This window comes from Ammospiza nelsoni, chromosome 10, assembly GCF_027579445.1.
Source record: "Ammospiza nelsoni isolate bAmmNel1 chromosome 10, bAmmNel1.pri, whole genome shotgun sequence".
Classification (NCBI taxonomy): domain Eukaryota; kingdom Metazoa; phylum Chordata; class Aves; order Passeriformes; family Passerellidae; genus Ammospiza; species Ammospiza nelsoni.
In genome coordinates, this window is record NC_080642.1 from 13,601,928 (window position 1) to 13,617,870 (window position 15,943).

The following is a 15,943-nucleotide window of genomic DNA, read 5'->3' on the forward strand; positions in this document are numbered from 1 at the left end:
ATGTAGCAGTCTTGTGTGCTTTGATTAGACAAACGAACCAAGTCAGCTGCGGTGATGGAGGTTTTGACGGACGCGTCCTTCTCAAGCAGAGCGATGGGCAGCGCGCTCCCGATGCCATCAGGGCACACCGGCGGAACGGTCGCGTCGCTTCTATGGGCTCACGGCGTGGCGGCTTCAGGTACTCACCCTCTCCCAACAAAACCACACGTTTGGGAATGCGTTTATAGACACATAATGGCCAGTGAAAGCGCTGAGCAAGTGTCTGGCGGGGCAGGCGAGCGTAGCCGCTGGCACAGCAAGCAGCACCGGGCGGGCACGGCCGAGCCCCGCTCCCATCCCCATCGCCGGGGCCGCGCCTGTGCAGCGCCCGCGGCGGGGCCGAGGCGGGGCTTGGCCGCTCGCCCCTCCCCGGCGGCGGCACCGTGACCGACAGCGGCTCCTGTAGCGCCGCCGGTGCCCCGGCCCTCCCACCGCCGGATAAAGCCCGGCGCGGGGGGAGCGCCCGCGGCTGCCGCCCGCCGCGGAGCAGGAGCTGGAGCGGTGTGTGCCCGCCGCCGTCCCCAGGAGCCTTACCCCGCTCCTTATCCACGCCCGCCCCTCTCCCCGCTGCCGGGGGCTGCTGGCGCGGCCAGGCCGGCGGTGCGGAGGGCGAAGATGGCGAGGAGCGGTGCCCGGTGGCCGCGGCTGCTGCTGCCGGCGCTGCTGGCCCTGGCGCTGCCCGCGGCGGCGGAGCGGAGCCCCGGGCCCGCAGGTGAGCGCGGTGCGGGGGCCGGGATGCGGAGCGGGGGTGGGTTGGGTTGGGATGCGGTGCGGGGGCTGGCATGCGGTGGCCGTGCCCGTGGGAGGTGTGTGCGGGCGGCGGGGATGCGCTGCTGGCCGTGCGGCATCGGTCCCTTTGTGCCTGGCGGCTCGGCAACATCCGCCAGGAAGGGAACGCTGGGACCCGCCGCTTGGCCGGGTTATTTTGGTATTTATTTATTTATTTATTTATTCCCCACCGGCCCGTCCCTGCCCCGCACGGTAACGCGGAGCGGCTCGGCGCTGCGGGAAGGCGCCGCCGGGTTGTTGTCGAGACGAACCGCTCGGCTGAAAGTGTCTTAACCCGCCCAGGAGTTCGTAGATGCCTAATTCCACTTAAGGAAAAAAACAAAAAAAAAAAAACCAAAAAAAAAAAAAACAAAAAAAACCAAAAAAAAAAACCAAAAAAAGGATTCCTTAAGGGGAATTGAGACTCCTAAACTTTCTCATTGCCAGCTCCCCCGCCCTTTTTCTTCCATCTCCACGAGACAAGGTGTTGATGAACATATTTTTCCAGTGCTCGGAAAAGAAATAGCATCAGTCACTACTTCTCTGAACTTGAGCAAGCGCTGATGAGGTTTCTTACTTAGTGTAAAAGTCATGCAGAGACTCCAGTGCCCCTGCAGAGCATTCCCTGCCTTTCACTCGTGTAGTGGTGTTTGCTTCAAGAAGCCAGGATGTAGAAAGGAATTTTATCTTCAGCATGTAAAATAATATATACAGGAAATTCCCTCAGATGGAGGGGTCCAAACACATGTATGTCCAACAATATGCCAAAACCTCTTTTTGGCTCTAATACTGTTTAGAGTCTGTACTTCTGATTTCTATTCTAGGCATACAAAGGTATTTCATCCCACTGCATTATTATAACATGAAATCCAAAATAATTTCATTTCTTGGCTTGTTTTCTCAAGAGTTATCAAGTTATTTTTAATATCTAGCTTAATTTCTTCTGGGCTGAACAAGGAGGCTTTTTTGTTTGAGCAGCAAGTTTTGTTGGCTGGTTCTAACTTTGATATTAAAACTGCTACTTTAGCTGATAAGTAGTATAAAAAGTTAAAATAATTAAAAAAAAAAAAAAACCTGTTGAAGAATACCAGACCATTTGAAGAAGTTCTAACTTCCAGTTTTTGTAATACTTGGCTACTTTTGGCCATTCAGAGTATTTCTCTGAAGGCTACGGTTTGGTTGCTGTGTGTTGGGGGGTGTGAGCATTGCCCTTCAGCCTTTGCTGCCCCTCGGAATGCACCCCTGGGGACAGGTTTGAGCAACAAGTTGAGCTCCTATTTTCAGGGCAGTGAAATTGTAAGTTGAACTTCTTTGGAAATTAGTTATGGCAAACAGTTATCCCCCCAAACATATCTGTTCAAATAATGTTTGGTTTTAACTGCACTTTAAATGTGGGCTCTCAGGCTGGTGTAAACTAATAGCTGGCATGGTAAGGATTCTTCTTTAATCCTTCTGCTTTTCAAATGTGTGCAAGGCAGAGTCTCTATTCCAGACAGCAATGTATGATTCAGCAGCCCAAAAATAGACTGCTTTGTCTGTATCAATAATAAAAATTATTCTACACAAGTTACAGTGCAAGAAAGTACTGGTGGGTTTATATAAGGTATTCATGCAGGAAGATCTTAATTCTTTTTAATTTAGACACGAGCAGCCTGAGTTGTAGCAATCTCTGCTGAACTGAAACCACTCTGAGAGCAGTTTCTTGACCTCAGACACTGCCTGCTGTGTTACTTGTTTTTATTCCAGTTTTAACCCTTAAATGTTTTCCCTAAGTCTGTGCTGAATTACTTGAAGAAGTAATACAGTAAACAGACGTTATGGTGCCTCTATTTCTAGAAATCTGTCTTTCAATTTCTAGTCTATTGATACTTTGTACAATTCAGTGTAAAACAGCCGGTGAAGGTGCAATTTATATGTCAGTTTTTACTGCAGTCCATTAGTGTTGCTTACTTGTAACTAAAGCTCTAACAAGACTGTCTGGAACCAGCTGCCAAGCTGCATATTTATTTCTTAATCAGACCTTCCTCAGAAAGGCTTGGAAAAGTGATTTTGGGAGAGCTGCCTGTTGCACAGCACTGCTTACAGGGAGCAATCAGTGCGGCCCTGTGGCAAAGCGTGTTTGCAGAAATCCCTCTGCTCCTTCCTTGGCCGCAGGGTTATGTTTCAGGCAGTCACAGAGAAGAGCACTGTTGAGCTCTGAAACACTGGCTCCTGTGTGCTGGAGATGCAAAAGTTTCTGTGTTGAAACATCAGCGCTGAAATATTTTCATTGCAGCACACTTGCTGCTCGCAGATTGCTTATTGTGACACGCAGAAAGTCAGTGGGAACGACGTTTGTGATTGTGTGAGAGGCAGACACTCTCTTGGCAGCAGATGTAAATGATGTTCTCACCTAGGATGTTTTATCAATCAGCTGTTTGCAGGAAAATGCCTTTGCAGCCTGTGAGTCTGTTCCCCGGCGCGGCTGTGGCGGCTCGGCCGGGCCGCGCTGAGGCCTCGGGGCCCAGGTTGTGATGGTGGCTGTCAGGCAGGGGTTGAAATGGGCCCCATGGTTTGTGGCTGTCTGTGTGCCCTCCCAAAGCAGGACGGGTGGCCTGGGGGGCTCCAGCAGTGTGGGTGGCTTCCCAGAGCAGCTGGGCTGGGAGGTGTGATGGCTCAGCTGGCTGTGGAGCCCTGAGCCACTGGGCTCTCCTCCACCCCTGCATCCCCAAGTGCTGGTCACAGATGATTCAGGCAGTAACTGCTGGCTGGTGTAGCTCTGCAAGGAGTTACAGCCAGCATGTACTGCTTTTTGGGATACAGCATGTACTGCTGCCATTTCTGTTAATTTGGGCTCAGCCCGAGTGCTCTGAGTGACAGCGATCAATAGGCCTTTCCTTCTGGGTCACCTGGGATGCCCAAACAAGAAAACTTAGTCATTCAACCATCCTGATGTACTTATTAGAAGTACTGACAGACTCGGCATGCTTGGGGAAGGAGAGGCCATAAGCATAGCTCTCTGTGCCTGCCTCTGTCTCTCTGCCCTGTTTTCTGTCTCTTGTCTCTTTACTGGTGCTACTTCTGTCACCCCTTGTCACCACAGTACCTAGATCTGCTACATAAGCTTGTGTTGTGGAAAAACCTCCTCCAGATCTCTTGGGAGTTTTGTACCCTTTTTGTGAGAGCTGTATGAAAAAGCTGCTCCATAGAGGAGAAGGGGAAAAGCAGAGGGTGATGAAAGCAGAACTGACTGTGCAGTAGGCAGTGCTTGGGTTACCTGTGTCTGTGTCTACCATCACTGTGCACCACTTAGATGGGAATTACCTACTTATGGAGATACCTTTAGCTTCCAGCTTTGAAATAAATAGTGAATGACAAATGAAACAGTGTGTAGTGGAAGGTGTGGTGTTTGGAAGTTAGTTAAAAATAAGCAAACATTGCATTAGAAGTGCAGAGCAGTAAAGTTGTGCTTTCACCATGTATTTTTTCCTGAAAAATACTCATCCTTGAAGATACCCAAGGTTTGCAGTCTGGATTCTCTGCAGCACTTGGGTTAGAGGCTGCACAATGCCAGTCTCTTTAGCAAAAAATGAACGAAATAAACAAACAAAAAACCCTGTAGATTTATTTGGTCGGGCTTTTCTTTCTTTTCTTAGGTGAAGATAATAATTAAACTGTGGAATAATTAAGCTGTGGAATTGCTTAATTAATTAATCCAGGGTTGTATGTGTCATTGCTTTGCTCTGATATATGGTGGGGTTACTGCAACTTTGATTGTATAATGCATTTTCAGTTAAAGCAAGAAGTGAAGCTGTTGTGACCTTTATCATCAGCACTGGATGCTGTAAATTGCACTGAAGGGGCACAGGGAATGACCGCTATATTTATCTGAGCCAGGGGTGGTTTGTGTTAAATGTATTTCTGTCAAGCATCTAAACTAACATTATTTCTCAGGGTTTTCTTTAGGTTGGTGATATATTCTCAGGAGTTATCATTTATGGGCAAGTTTTTAGCTTTTTCCTTCACTGCTGCTTAGTTAAACATAAGTGACTTTGTCTTTTCATGGGGAAATGTTTAGTTTGTCTATTGAATTAGCACTATTGCACTGTGTAATCAAAAGCAGTATCTTTCCATTTGTGTAGAGCTGCCAGTCTGAATTACAAATTAATTGACACGCTGTTTAAGTGAATTCCCTTGTCATGGGGAGTAAGCATGGTTGCAGTAAGGGCAGTTTTGTTTTTGTTTGTAGTGGGGCTTTTTTATACTTTTTGTGGGACCAGTTGCAAACAGGTTGGAAAGGGAAGAATATTTTTGATCCCTCTTAATTTAAACAGTAGCAGGGTTCTCTCCAGCAAAAAATACAGCTTGACGAGACTAGCAGCAGGTTTGTGTCTCGTGTGTAGTAATGTAGCTCTAGAGAATAAATTATACTTAACTCTCAAGGAATACATGCTTGCAAGCACGGCCTGATACTACAAGTAGCTTTAGGATTAATAGAACTGCTTCTCGATTTTTTCTTTAGGTGCATTTGATTTTAAAAATATGGATTTTACTGGTGATAAGGAGACTAAATACATAAAGTTGCAGTTTTATCCCAAATATCTATTTTTGTAAGGAAAGAGCAAGCATTTTTTTAAAGCAGCGGTGTTTTTAATTAATAAAAACATACTGTAAGGAAACAAAGACAAAAAAATACTTAACAAAAATAGACTTGTTATTTAAGTGCCACTCCTCTGAGAATGAATTCTGTATCTGTGGTTCTGTGTTAATGTGCTGAATTAGCCCATTCTTGCTGAAATCAGCTGTGTAGAAACTAATTGACATCTGATAGCATTGCTCTTTTAATTTTTTCTTCTGTGTAAATTAAAAATAGATTAACTTTTTAAATTCACATAAATCTTTAATACAGTGTCTTTGTAAGTATTTTACTTAATTCTGCCTTACTTCACTGTAAAGCCATTGTGTTGGGTCAGAACCAGGCCCATAACTTTAATACTCGAAGCTGCTGGGTGAAATGTATGATGCTAAAAACACCTTTAAGTATACATCATACATGCCATGTTGTTGTGTCTTGTGTCTCAAGCAGGACAGAATTTTTATTTCACAGTTTGAAGGACTGAGTTGTGCAGGACAAGGCACAAGTGTGGAGTTTGAATTTCTGGTTCACACAGAAAAGGGAACTTTGAAAAGTATAGGATTTTTTAAAATTATTTCTGAGATAGTGTCACTTGTGTGTGAAGAATTTTGTGTCCAGTGTTCGGACGCAGGGCCAGATGTGGAGCTGTAGGGCAGCTTTTTCAAATGAACTGACTGATCTGGGTGGTAGCATCTGCTCACAACATGAACCGCAGCGCAGGCACGAAGGACAGCGAGGGACAGCTGTGGGTGTTCAGGATGGCCCCACTTCCAGACTTCCAGCTCAGTTCCTCTCTGTTTTCTTTTTTTTAAAGACTAGTTGAAGGAGAAACTATGATTGCAAATCTTAACTGCCGAGTTTCATCGATGGATTGATTAACTGTCAAAAGATTGACTTCAGAATGCCTGGTGCTGTGTGCGACCGCTTCTGTTTAAACAGCTGGGTTTGTTAAACAACAGTCCAAGAAGGAACATGCTCTTCTGCAGATACATATTTATGAGGGAGACAAGAGAGGGCAAGGCTGCAAAAAAGCAGAAGCTGAGTAAACTTTCTCACTTAGCCAGCTGATGCTAATTGTGTCCTGCTCTCAGCTGCACAGCCCTGATGACAGTTTATAGTGTGCTGTCCAAGCTGTGCGCTCAGGCAAGACACAGCCTGTGCCATGACTCCATCCACTCCCTCTCAAGATGCTTGTGGTTTCATTTCTATTTGGGCACCCATAAACAGCTGCAACCTGATCTGTTCCCCATTTGTCAGGAAGTTAGGCAGCTAGGAGTTCCTTCATGCATAGCAATGATGTCATTTACAAACAGTGGATTTTAATTTTTTTCTTAGTTTGGGAGCTAAGGAACACATCTTATCTTTGCTTTACTGCAGAATAGCTGACTCAGTATGCAGAGTCTCATCCAAGTCCTCTGAAGCTGATGGAAAAGCACTTTACTGCTGCTTGTATTTGGCTTTGTTTAACTATCAAAACAAGGAAATCTTGCATTAGAGTGAGTGCAGGCCTGAGCACTGGCCAGTGCTGCACTCGGGGCTGACGTGCGTGATTGATGAGTGCACATACAGTTCTTAATGAGCTCTTGTTGACTATATATTCAATACTACTGAATTAAAAGAAAGTAAGTTAAGAGCTGAGATATAATCAGATAATCAGCTTTCAAATGTTTCCTGAAATCAGTCAGTTGTATATTGGGAGTTCCTGCTAACCTTTGAAAGTGCGTGTAGGTAGGGATAGAAATACACAGCTGTGATTTGTGTGTCACAAATTTTTATTTAGTTGGTTTTGAACTGGCTCTGTTCAACATTTGATCATTTTAATGTAACTGTTTTAGCTGCTGTTTTGGTGTGACATCAGAAGCACCAGTGAAAGACAGCAGTGAGCAGCAGCTCCGTACACTTGCCATTTGAGTCACTCTGCACGGGAGAGGAAAGTGGCTGTTCACACCACTGCGTGCTGTGAATTACAGCCTGAGGGAATTTCAGTTTGTAGAAAAAAAAAAAAGGGAAAAAAACCCTCCATAGTATCCTGTCCAGGGGCTGTGTGTCTGTGTGTTAGCAAGTGCTAATCTAACATAGATTCCCTACTGTGAGAAAATTGAGAGCAGCTCCTGCTTAGTGCAAGGATGCGTTTTTGCTAGCTCAGCTTCTCTGTTCCTGTGGAATGCATGAGAAGAGGGAGAGCCCTGTAACAGGCAGCAGTACTGTGGCTGGGGAAGTTGCAACAGTACAGTTATTTGAAACTGGGAAATGATACCTTGTATATTTCTTTCCCTAGAGAGCTCCTGAAAGCTTCTTGCCTTTATTAGGCCTATTCCCTATCTTGGGACAGTGTTGGGAGCTTCAACACCAGCTGCTATTGCTCAGTAACCTCAGCAAGATTTACAGATAACGTGGAAGAGCACAGGAAGGATTATCCATAGACAGCCCATGCATTGAGCGATCCTGATAAATGCCAATAATAATCATAAACACCAATTGTGGCTATAAACTGTTTGCAACAGCTTAAAGACAGAAGTACCTTAGAAGAACCTCCTAAGTTTTTGGAAATTACAAAGGTAATGTTTGTGCACTATCTGTATTTTGCAGTAAGACCTGTATGCATAGAAGTGCAGTGATTAAAGGGAAGTTTGTCATAGAGAGGAAAACAGATTCTGAGGTCTGTACAGTAAGGTCAGTTTCTTCAAATTCTGGTCTTTAAAGACATTCCTAGAAAACCTCCTCTCTCACACCAGAATTGTATTGGTATAGAAAATCAGTATGTACTAGGTGTTTGGCAATCCATGATTGCTCTTAACTTGCTATATTTTAATTCTAATTTTATAATTTATTTTAACTTGTACCACTTTCTGATCTCTCATGAGCTTTTCAAGCATATTTTGTCTCTCATCCAAGGATAGTTTTTAGCACCAATCCAACCATACTACTGAACTGCAGAGAATCCAATCTTATTATGTGATCATGGCTATGGTTAGTGGGACTTTAAAGCCAGTCTGCCTCTTGGGGAAGCAGTGAAGTGTGGGATGAGTGGAGGCATGCAGCAGTGTTCTGAACTGAGCACTGTATAAAGATCAGATTAAAAAAACTTCAGGACTCCCAAGTATGAAGTAGTATTGTTTTATGCCCCAGTCATCTTTCCCCCTCCTGCAGTGTAATGCACATTTATTTCCTGAGAAAAGAAGATGATCATGTTTGCTATTTCAGCACATTGTTGTGTTTCTAAAGAATCCTAAGGGGGAAAATAAACAGCTGTTGGATGGCTCTGTCTTTTCTCTCTTTATGCCAAAAGTTTTATTTGACCAGAAACTCTTCTGTTGGCTTACTGCTTTATTTGAGCACATGTACATCACAAGCTCTCACTGGATGTGTATATGCAAATATACACATATAGTTTGTGTTTTTCTCATTGGGTACTTAAGATCTTTGTTTGCTGCTGGATTACAGTAACCAAGCACGTGTCTGTAGGTATAACTTATAATCATGGTTACATTGTATATGATGGGTTTTTCCCATCTCCAGCTGTTTGACATCTTTTCAGAGTATGCGGATTTTCTAATATTTTGACACAGAATCCTAAGTTTAGGCAAAAACTCCTATTCACAATGGAAAATCTAAATTCCTTTTTGTGAAGTCTAATATTGCCTTCGTCAGTGATAAGTGTAAGATTGTGTTATGCTGAAAGATCTGGATTTTGAAAGAGCTCTGCGGTATTTTGGCTGTCTTAATGGTTCTTGGGGTTTTGGGCATACGGTCTGAGCCCATATAAATGGGGAAATTGCTGTTGGCACCATGGTGATTCTCTAGTTATCTGCAGAGCCTCAGCTTGCCATGAAAGCATGTGGAGGATTGGATTTTGTGCTCTTTAAGTTCAAGAGGAATCCATACTGAAAACATTTTTCAGTTGTGTTGAGCTTTAGTGCATTTTTCCAATGATAGAGAAGCATGCTTCTGTGAGGTGTCAAGGCATGCTGAATCAAGCCCCTGCTTTGCTTGGAGTTTGTTTGAGGTTTTTTCCTTCCTTTTTTTTTCTTTTTCGTTTTTTGGTTTTTTTGTGGGAAACTATATTCTGTTGGTTTCCCACATTACCAGAGATTCAGAAGACATAGTAGATAATTACACAGCTTTATCAATGAGCTTGGATGCATCCATGTGCTTCTTCCAGGTTTCTGTTCTGCCTATGCTTTAGTGCTACCTGACGTTTTTTTTCCATTTTGTGTGGGTGTTTTTTTTCCTTAAACCAGTAGAAGTATTCCTAGTATCCTTCCAGTTTCTAAGCTTTTTCTATGATATCTAGCAACTAATTTATTAGCTTGCTGTTGATTTATTTTGCATATTGTAATAACTGACTTTGGGTATCAGTCCTTCAATTAAATGAGCAATCATTCCTGTGTTGAGCAGCTCAGGGTGGGATGAAATCTGAAAACAGGGAAGTAAGCTGTTTAATGTAGACACTAAAATATGGATAAAAATGTATTACAAGTACCAAACATCATTTGTTTACTATTATAAGCCACTAGTTTTAAAGATAGGATAGATTTTAATGTCATAATGTGGTACCCTGAACAGATGTCCTTTGATCTTGCAGCTCACTTCTACTCCAGAGGTCTGTAGTAGAATCCAAGGACTAAATGTCAGCTTCTGTGTGGCTGTGAGCAATATCCTCAGTTTTGGCTGCTCTGAAGCTACTATACCAGTGCCCACAACCCCTGGTAGAAATTATGTAGTAATCTCTGAGAGTGTTCATTCAAGATAAATAAGAACCATGTGGGTGTGTGAGGAATGGCTGTAGTTCTTTGCGTGCTTCTTTGCCAGGATACGAGGAGAAAGGTCACCGCTACTTAAAGCAGTCCTGCCACAGCAATTCCTGGCTTAGACCTTGCCAGGCAATTCACTGAAGGCAAAGCCTCTGGTTTATTGATCTTCTTGCTGGAAATAAATATTTATGATGCAGTCAGGTCCCTGAAGGTAGCAGAAAAATCAGGCTAGAAGAGTGAGTTGTTTTGATAAACTTTCACTGGATTTCCTAACGCGCTGCATGTGCTCCGTGTGCACTGTTGTTGTCTTTCACAACTTGTGTGCTGTAGGGTTTCTAATTTGCATGTAAAAATGAATTCTGTTAGTCACTGGATATACTTTTCTTGGCTAAACTCGTGCCCTCTCAGGCTTGTTTTCAAAACAGAGCAGCTGTTTTGTGGGCGTAACTATCGGAAATCTGTCTGACACAATTTCGTCCTAGTAACCGAACGCATACCTGGCATGGAGCGCTTGGGAGATTTTTTTTTCATGCCTTCCTGTTGAACTTCAGCATAGGGTTTACATTTCCTTTTTACACAAACTGACTTGTGGAGATAAATGCCAAGCTCAGCAATGCCCTGGGTGAGTGCCAGGGTGCCCCTGGCAGGCTGTGTGCGGGGGAGCCGTCAGCCCGCACCCTCTGTGGCATCTCAGCACCCTGCCAGTGGGAACCAGGGCACCACCTGCTTGTTCCTGGTCTCATGGAAGCTGTCCTAATGGCTCTTGGGATTGTGAGCGTACAGGCTGAGTCCATATAAATGGGGAAGTTGCATTTGGCACCACTGGTGTTTCTCTAGTTATCTGCAGAGCTCCAGCTTGTTTGAAAGCATGTGGAAAAATTGAGTTTTGTGCTCTTGAAGTTTGTGCACTTTGAGGATGCTGTTCCTGTTGGAAGACACTCCCAAGATTGTATTTGTCCCTGTGTGGGGTGCATGGTCAGGGCTGAACTGCAGCCTGTGTGTAAGGTCACACAGCAGAGCTCCTTGGGGTGGATGCCTCGATGGAAGGCAGGGCTTTGTGGAGGGGAGGGTGGAGCAGGAATGGTGTCTGGCTGCAGCTGGAATTCCTTGTGGGGATTTTGCTGTTCTCTCACTGGGGAGTACCAGGCTGCAGTGGCAGCTTGGGGTCAGTAATCGCAGGCATCCCTCCGCTGCTGTGCCTGGGTCTTCACTGCCCAGCTCGAGACAGGGATGCTGCTGGGGGCTCACTCAGCCTCTCCCTGCTCTGGGGCAGCCCTGAGCCTCTGCACCCACAGGGCATCCTAGGGCCAAACTGCTCTGTGCCCAGGGACACTGTGGGTGGCAGCAGCTGAAATAGCTGAGCACATCCTGAAATGGAGATGACACTTGGGTAAACTTGCTGCCTTGGGAATGTTTCGCTTCACATTGACACTCCTGAGAGATCATGGAAGTCACTGTATCCATGTGCTAAACACAACTGGGATAAGTGTTCCAAGAAATTATTGTACCTAAAGGTAGTAAGCAAGGAATAGATTTTTTTTGGAAGTGAATGAAGTTGAAAAAGTTGAAAAAAAGTTGAAAAAAGCAGAAGTACTTAGTGGTCAGAAGCATTCTCTTCACTCACTTTCCCTGGAAGAAACAAACATCTCCCATGCTATGTTTAGTGGAAATTTGCCAGTGAAACTGTGCAAGTTATCACATCTAAATATAGTCACAGCAACCTACAGGAACTAGGTTAATATTTTTATTAGCTGGAGGAGGATGTTTCTGCTTTTCTCATTTGGTTATTAATACCCTCTATAATGTGCCAAGGTAACTATCATTTACTGCAGTTTCCATTGTCTCTCTATTTATACTATATATAGAATAAAAGCATGTTTCTCTGCTCTTTGGTCAGACACAGCTTAAAAAAAGAACAAACCACCACAAAACCCAAACAAACCAAAACAAAAGAGGCCCCAATGAAGACTAAGTAATCTAGAAAGAAAACTCTAATTCTAAGGGGATTTCAAATGCTATAATTACAGTTCTGCTGCACTTAAAAATTATTTAAGTACCACCTGCACTTAAAAGTCAGTGGTACAACAAAGACATAAAGCCTCGTCAACTCCTTCAAGTCTAATTAAAAAAAAGACCATGGGTAAGCATGCTATAAGGAAAACATTTCCCATGTAAATAGTACCTTTAAAATAGCTTTCTTTTGTTCTGTGACTGTTTGCAAACCCCAATCTGGCAGCCCATTTAGATTGCTTCATTGTCTGGTGGTGCAGTACAGGCTCTTTTACCATTTCATATCAGCATAAACTGTTTGCCTGCTCAGCTTTCTTCATTTTGTATTGTTCAGGCTGAAATCCCTTATGATTTAGTACATTATTCTCTTTAACCTCCTGTTCCACAAAAGTCAAGTAACATACCAGCCTCCATAGTGAATCTTGAAATACATGAATAATGTGTATTCCATTAAGAGAGAGTAACAATATCACATAAAGAACAGTAGATTATTTTTTGCTTGCCAAACCGTACTTGTATGTTAGTTTAAACTTTCTTTGACTTAGTAACTGTGGAAGCAATCTGCAGCCCACATTCTGTCATTTCCATCATGTTGTCAAGTACAGATTTTTGAGATCTTTGCTGTTAGCATTTCTTAGTAATGTGTAGGTGTGAAATTCTTCAAACCAAATTCCATGGTTAGAGTCAGTGAGCTGGTCACCTAGGAAACTTTTAATAATGGATCCAGTTGGCTTGATGATGCAATTCTGGTATGATCAGATTTTTCCAGTTCCCTGTAATTTGAAAATGTAGTGCTTGAACAAAAAACAGTCTTAATTTCCTTCATAGAGGAAAATTCTCCTCTGCCTTCAGTTCTGTTTTAGTCACAGTCTAAGATACAATGGTCTTTGTTCATTTTGTGGTGATTTCAGTAGAATTACTTGAAATTCCATGATCTTTGTAATAAGCTGTTTGAAAGGTTTTGAGCCATTATTGCTCTGTTTCTGTCTCTTTGTGAGTCCATGTGAACTCATTGCACTGTGAGGTCCTCCTGTCCTTTTGAGATGTATTTGGGGGATTTTCTTCTGATTTTTTGCTACAAAAGTCCGCTAGCACTTAAGAGGGGGGAAAAAGGTGGAGCAAATTATCTTCCAAATGTGACTTTCCAAAATTTTTGGATTTTCAAGTTGAGTTGATGGAAGAATTTACAATATTTCTAGTTTCTTCTTTGCATGTTGTATTGCAGGAGCGTCTGGTTTGGGAGAGCTGGCAGTTGAAATTATCTCTAGGACCTTTGAGGAAAAGGATTGTGTCTTGCCCCCCTGCTCACAGACATGCCTCCCAGACACCCCCACCCAAGGAAAAAAATAAAGAAAAGAAAAAAGGCAATAGCAGGATGTGAGAGAAATCCACAAAATTGTGTGTAGTGGGGAGGGCAGGTAGAGATGTCATCTGCAGCTGAGGAACTTGGGCAGTGCCAGATAAAGCTGGAGGAGCCCTGCTCAAGGCACAGGCTGCTTTTGGTGGTGTAGGCACTGGGCACAGGGTGCTGTCACTGCTTAAAGGTCACACCTGTTCAAGCAGTGTCTGGGGAAGAGCAAGGTCACAAAGCAAATCAGGTGTTCTGCAATTTGCAGAAACACCACCTGAGTCAGGAACACCCTTAAACTGAGACCAATATCACATGTGCTCGTCTTATCCCTGCTGTACCCCACGTACACCATGGAGCTGCTGGTGAGGATGGAGCAGCCAGAGCACTGTCACACCTGGCAGGATGCTCTGGAGGTGACCTGGTGACCAGGGCTGAATCTGAGCCATATTGCAGTGGAAACAGTACGAGTGCCACCTGAGACTTTTCTGCAGAGTTTGTCTGCTGTGGGTACTTCAGACAGACTTGAATTTCATTAGAGCAGATGGTTTTATGCTGCTCTACAAACTGTCTGCATTCTGACAGGTATTTCTGCCTGAGTCAATGCACTCGAAGTATTGGCTGCAGAGCATTGCATGAGTGAGTTGCAAGGTGCATTTCTTCTATAACGTGGGAACTGGGTCATCATCGCTTGTGTTAACTTTTGCTGTTGTCACATAAAACAAAATGGGGAGTGGGGAGTGGTTTGAATACACTCAGGATGATGTCCTGGCTGTCTGAGGGCTGCTGAGCCTGTGGTGGTGGATGAGGCTGAAGAGTTAATAGGAATGTTTTCCATAGCAGACCCTTCTTGCACATGTTACTGGATTAAGGAAGGTAAATCCAGAAGATGTTTTTTTGGCAAGTAATGCAGTAACAGGCACTCTGTCTGGAATACTCATCATAGGTGATTAGTTTTATTTTATTGTAAGGATTGATCTCATGGGCTCTGGTTAGAGCACAGCTATTGCTTGAACTTGGCCTGAATTGGGGAAGCTGCAATGTACTCTGACATCCAGGCTGGTCTGATTAAATACTTGATTTTAGGTAGGGGTAAAACCTTCTCATAGCTTCAAATTATTTACTTTCATTATGCAGCATATTGCATAGGTTTCTAAACGTTGTTCAGTAGTTTAATTGGGAAGCTATTTAGAGGAAATTCATGACCCCATTTGAACTGTGCTAAAAGCTCTGGAATGTGAGGAGGAAATTGGTTGCATGGTCACTTGCCTGTGTGCAATAAGAGGGCAAAATTAGCAGTGCTGTAATGTACCTATGCTCTGAATGAAAAAACCAATCAAACAAACTCCTTGCTCTTCTGTCTCTGCCCAAGGACTTAAAAGCACTAAATGCTGTTTGTTGAGGGTTTGGTTTCATTGGTTGGGTTTTTTGACTTGTTTTCATTAAGAGTATGCACTGCTGGCTTTCAGGGGAGCTCCTGGGGTTGGGTGAAGTTCTCTTACTACCACTCAGCTGTGTGGTAAGCAGTAACAGGATTAGCTCAGACTGAAAAGTAGCCAGTTATTTTTGTTTTGAAGATTTCTTCCTGTCCAGTAGTCACACTATCTTTGTTTTTGTGTCTTGAACTAGTTGTTTACAGAGTAGATAGACTTGCTTTCTCTTCCAGAGGATAATTTTAAATACAGCACCTTGCCCATAGCAGTTTTTGTTTGGTAAGGTCTCACACCTGTACTGTGGCAGCATAATTGCCTTCTGTCTTTGAATGAGGTGCAGAAAGTCATAGAGCTCCCTGAGCTAGTGCTGCTGTTCGTTGCATTTTATGTCACAAACTCTGCCCTGAAAGCATATTAATACATGTTCTTTCCTTTCCTTCCTCAGATAAACTTCTGGTCTTTACTGTAGCAACTAAAGAAACCGATGGCTTTCACCGCTTCATGCGAACTGCCAAGCACTTCAACTACACAGTAAAGGTATTGTGTGTGTTCTGTACCAAATGTTTGTGCTGTCCATGCTGTGAAACAGAACCAGTAAATGGTAGCTGACCTTGCCTTAGCTTCATTGAGTGCTGGGACAGAGGGAACAGCAGCAGAGCTGGGGGGCAGGAGGGGCACTTGCTGCTCTCCCTGTTGCTCACCTGCTGATGCTCCTCTGAACCACCGTGGGAGGGAGGTGCTCCCTCTGCCTTAGGAGCTGCTTCAGGGGTTTGCAGCTATCATGGTCAGCATCCTCCTCACTCACAGGTTCTGGCACATTTTATCACAGAGCCTTGTTTTTCAGTGTGGCTGATTTTGTTTGTATGAACACTTCTGGGAGCTGTACTGCACTCAAGGGTTTTGGATCTCTTTCCTTAAGCAAGGCTGGAGCACTGCTGCAAGGAAGGAGGGAGGCTCACAACTGAAAATGTCTCTG

At 43.8% G+C, this 15,943-nt stretch overlaps 1 protein-coding gene across 2 annotated transcripts in view; it reads left to right on the forward strand.

The window, feature by feature from the left end:
• Nucleotides 1-456: 456 nt before the first annotated feature.
• The window catches only part of PLOD2 (procollagen-lysine,2-oxoglutarate 5-dioxygenase 2), a 48,628-nt gene continuing 33,141 nt past the window's right edge, over nucleotides 457-15,943 (forward strand). For both annotated transcript variants that reach the window (XM_059479134.1, XM_059479136.1), the window contains exons 1-2: nucleotides 457-751; nucleotides 15,413-15,504. In XM_059479134.1, coding sequence (XP_059335117.1) covers nucleotides 655-751; nucleotides 15,413-15,504 — 189 coding nt within the window. In that variant the 5' untranslated portion in view covers nucleotides 457-654. The remainder of the gene's footprint in view (nucleotides 752-15,412; nucleotides 15,505-15,943) is intronic.